General features: G+C 39.7%; 1 protein-coding gene across 1 annotated transcript in view; it reads right to left on the bottom strand.

The window, feature by feature from the left end:
- Window positions 1-1,619, bottom strand: part of HEATR1 (HEAT repeat containing 1) — a 34,317-nt gene extending 32,698 nt beyond the window's left edge. Inside the window, exons 1-3 of the mRNA XM_009075670.1 lie at window positions 1,426-1,619; window positions 892-1,033; window positions 251-352 (exon numbers count right to left, since the gene is read on the bottom strand). Coding sequence (XP_009073918.1) covers window positions 251-352; window positions 892-1,033; window positions 1,426-1,619 — 438 coding nt within the window. The remainder of the gene's footprint in view (window positions 1-250; window positions 353-891; window positions 1,034-1,425) is intronic.
- Between the last annotated feature and the right edge of the window lie 1,983 nt (window positions 1,620-3,602).

Genomic DNA, 3,602 nt, shown 5'->3' on the forward strand with positions numbered 1-3,602 from the left:
CAATAGAGTTATCTTTAAGTCATACAGTATTAAAAAATTGTTTTGTCATGGCTCATTGGTTCTCAGCCACTTCTTTACAAGAATTTCTGTCAGACTGCCATCTACACAAACGGTAAAAAATCTTAATATGGTTTACTAACAAATGACTCCTTTTACTATTTATTATGTAATTCTAAATACTAATAAATAGTATACTATGGGTAAAACCAAGTGACAGCAAACAAATAACATTCTAGAATAAATGAACAACCTTCACAGATTTTGCCACCAGCTTGCAGATAAAATCCATGAAATCCAAATCTTTGTAGCAGTGTGTTATGACTGTACCCCTTGCCAGTGGGACTCCGGGTTTCTTTACACAGAGAAAAAAGTAAAATTAGAACACTCAAAGTGAAGCACACCAAGTAAAAATTACTATAATCTCTGAATTAATCCTACCAATCAGTTAATACCATTTAAACTGAAATAAGTAATGGAAATTCACACACTGCTCTGGAATTTTTCTTCATCTACATTAAGACAGACGATGAAGAGCATTACATATGATCTATATGCAAATAAAACCCAGTTTTGGTAATTGACTTATCTTCCTAGCAGCAGCCAATACTTGCACCTTAAAAGCATATTTTGACTTAGCCAAAACAAAGAGTAATTACAATCAAAGCTTTTTAATATTATCTTTAAAGAAATACAGCAGAATCAACATGTGGGGATCCAGGCTCCATCCCAGTAATTAAATCTTTCATTGCAGTTCTACAACTAACCACATGAACAAGTGGATCATATTCATAAGCCTAGTAACAGAGTCAAGATATCATTAATACAGTCCACGAGGTTTCTCCTAAATTGTCCATGAGGTTTCTCCTAAATTGTATCTGTTAAATACTTTACCCTGATTGGATCCATCCAATGCCACTTGTGAGTTGGGCTTTTTATATTTAAAAGTTGAATAACTCTCACAAATAGATTAGTCTCATGATATGGTAGAACACAACCAATCAAACTGTCTTGATTGTAGAGATGAATGTGAAATCTAAGGATAAAACATACATATATATATATGAAACACTTAGGGCTCATGGTTCACAGTTAATACTGAAAATTACCTAATTTACACATCCCATTTCTAAAAGCACAATACATAAATGCCTCTCTATGTCCTGTCTAAGATGGCTAGAGCTGGGCAGATTTGGTAAAAGCCAGGCAAGGAAATATCATAAATTTATCAAATTTATCAAAAGATAATTTTTTTAAAATCTAACTGGCCCCATAAAGACTAAGCACAAATGGGTATTTTTAATATTTTAGCCTGCATTTTCAGAAACCTAAAGTAATATTACTCAAATTTTTTCTCATTGGGGAAAAAAAAACCCTGGCATTTTCAGGAGGCTTATCTATTGACATGTAGGATATTCAGTGGATTACCTGTGAATCAGCCATTCAAGGCACTTCTGGGCTGGTTTAAGCATAAAGTAAGGGGACAGGTGAATCAGGAACAACGAAATATTCTTATTCAGCTGCTGATTTACTGCTTTAGTCTGAACACTACGTTCAAGTCCTTTGGATGTGGAACTAAACAAACTGGACTGGAACTCTTCAAACGAAGGATCAATTCCCATCAGTTCTTCTAAGCCAGTGCATCCTATGGAAAAACACCCAACAATGGAAGAATGCTTGAAATGCAACAGTTTTATTCACCAGTCCTACCTCCTCACTGGCACAGCCAACTTCTTTGCTATACTGGTATATGTCATCCTCACCAAGCAAACTAAAACGAACAGTAAACAGGTCTAAGGCCAAAACTTTTTATATACTTCAAGTATTCCTTAATTGACAGTGAAAAGAACATTAACAAATATCAGCAATGTGCTCTTGCAGAGAAGGTCAGCAGAATCCTAGGCTGTGCTGGCAAAAGCATAGCCAGTGGGCTGGGGGAGGTGAAGTATCCCTTCCATTAGTGAGATTGCATCTGGAGTACTGTGTTCAACCTCCAGCAGATGAAAAATATTGACATATGGGCGTGAGTCCAGCAGAGGAACAGCGAGATGGTCAGGGGACTAGAAAACAACATACAGGGAAAAGGAGAGCTAGGTTTGTTTGGCCTGGAGAAGAGGGAGCTGAAAAGAAATCTTTCTGCTGTCTGCAAGTACTCAATGGGATATAGTGTAGGTTATCAAGAAGATGGAGCCAGACTGTTCTCAGAGACGCACAATGAAAGGATGGGAGGCAACAATTTCAAGTTGGAACATAGGAAATTCAAAGTCAATGCATAGATTTTTTTTTTCACAGTGGAGTGATTAAACACTGGATCAGAGACCATAAACCCACCATCCTCAAGCTCAGTCAAACACAGGCTTGTGCAAACTGCACTAACTAGCCCTGTGCTCAGTTGGGCTACCATATGCCCTTCAGCCTACAGCCAAAATTATTCTATGCTGTTATATGGATGAAGCAAGCAAAGGTACCTCTTTGAATAAATTAAAACACAATATTCCATGTACATCATTCGAGAAGCACTGGAATTATTTCTTCATTTTACACAAACTTGCAAATAATAATGCCTAATCACAAAGCAGGCAACCTGAGCTTAATTGAAGGAGCCAGGCAGCTGGCTGAAATATGGAAGAAATGAATCATTATACGCAGCAGTTCTATAGTAACTATTTAAGAAACTAAAATCATACTCTGTGTTGCATCAAAGATCTACAATCTTGTTACTTAAAATTGATACAGGGTATCAATCTGCCTGGTTTTAGAAAGAGCTTTCTTATTCAAGAAGCATCACTATTCTGGTGTAAAATTCTATACAAAAATGGAAAGAGATAAGCACAAAGGATATGAAATGTGCCAACACAGCAATGGCTTCTGCCACTTTATGTTATTTGTGGCCATAACTGTACCCAAGAGCAGGGCATCAGCATGTTTTCATGAAATCATAGATTTCAAGTTGGAAGGGACCGTGGGAGATCTCTAGTCCAAGGCTCAGCTCAAAGCAGGGTTAGGCCTGAAGTCAGACCAGGCTGCTCAGGGCATTATCCAGTTGGGGTTTTCAAATAGACAGAAAGCACAATCTCTCTGGACAGTCTGGTTAACTGCTTGACTGCCCTCACAGCAAAAAAGCTTTTCCTTCTATCCAGTTTGAACCACTTTTGACTTACACTCACTGTCTCCTGTCCTCCAGCCACACACTCCTCTGGACAGCCTGGCCCACCTCAGAGCCATCTCATCATCTCACAGGCTGCTGTGAGACCCATCAAAGCCTTCCCTTCTCCTGACGGAATGAGACCAGAGATGTTCATCACACTAACCTTCCCTTACTGGGCAAATTCTCCAGCCCTTGAGCACCTTGGGGCCCCTGATTCTTTCCGCATCACTTCACCTGCACAGAAAGGTGCTCCAAGAGCGCCGGCTCCACGATTTTCCCATTGACAGGAGCGATGCTGACCAGCCTGCTGTCCCCTGAATCATCCTTTAGGCCTTTCTTTGAACATGGGTCTGCCCTTCCCGCCATGCAAGCAGCCAAACTCACCGATGGCAAAAAACGTGTCCCTGTCAATAGTAGCGGCTTCCTTGGAGGAGAAGAGCAGCGACGCTACCTCGGC

This window comes from Acanthisitta chloris, unplaced genomic scaffold (assembly GCF_000695815.1).
Source record: "Acanthisitta chloris isolate BGI_N310 unplaced genomic scaffold, ASM69581v1 scaffold6245, whole genome shotgun sequence".
Lineage (NCBI taxonomy): Eukaryota > Metazoa > Chordata > Aves > Passeriformes > Acanthisittidae > Acanthisitta > Acanthisitta chloris.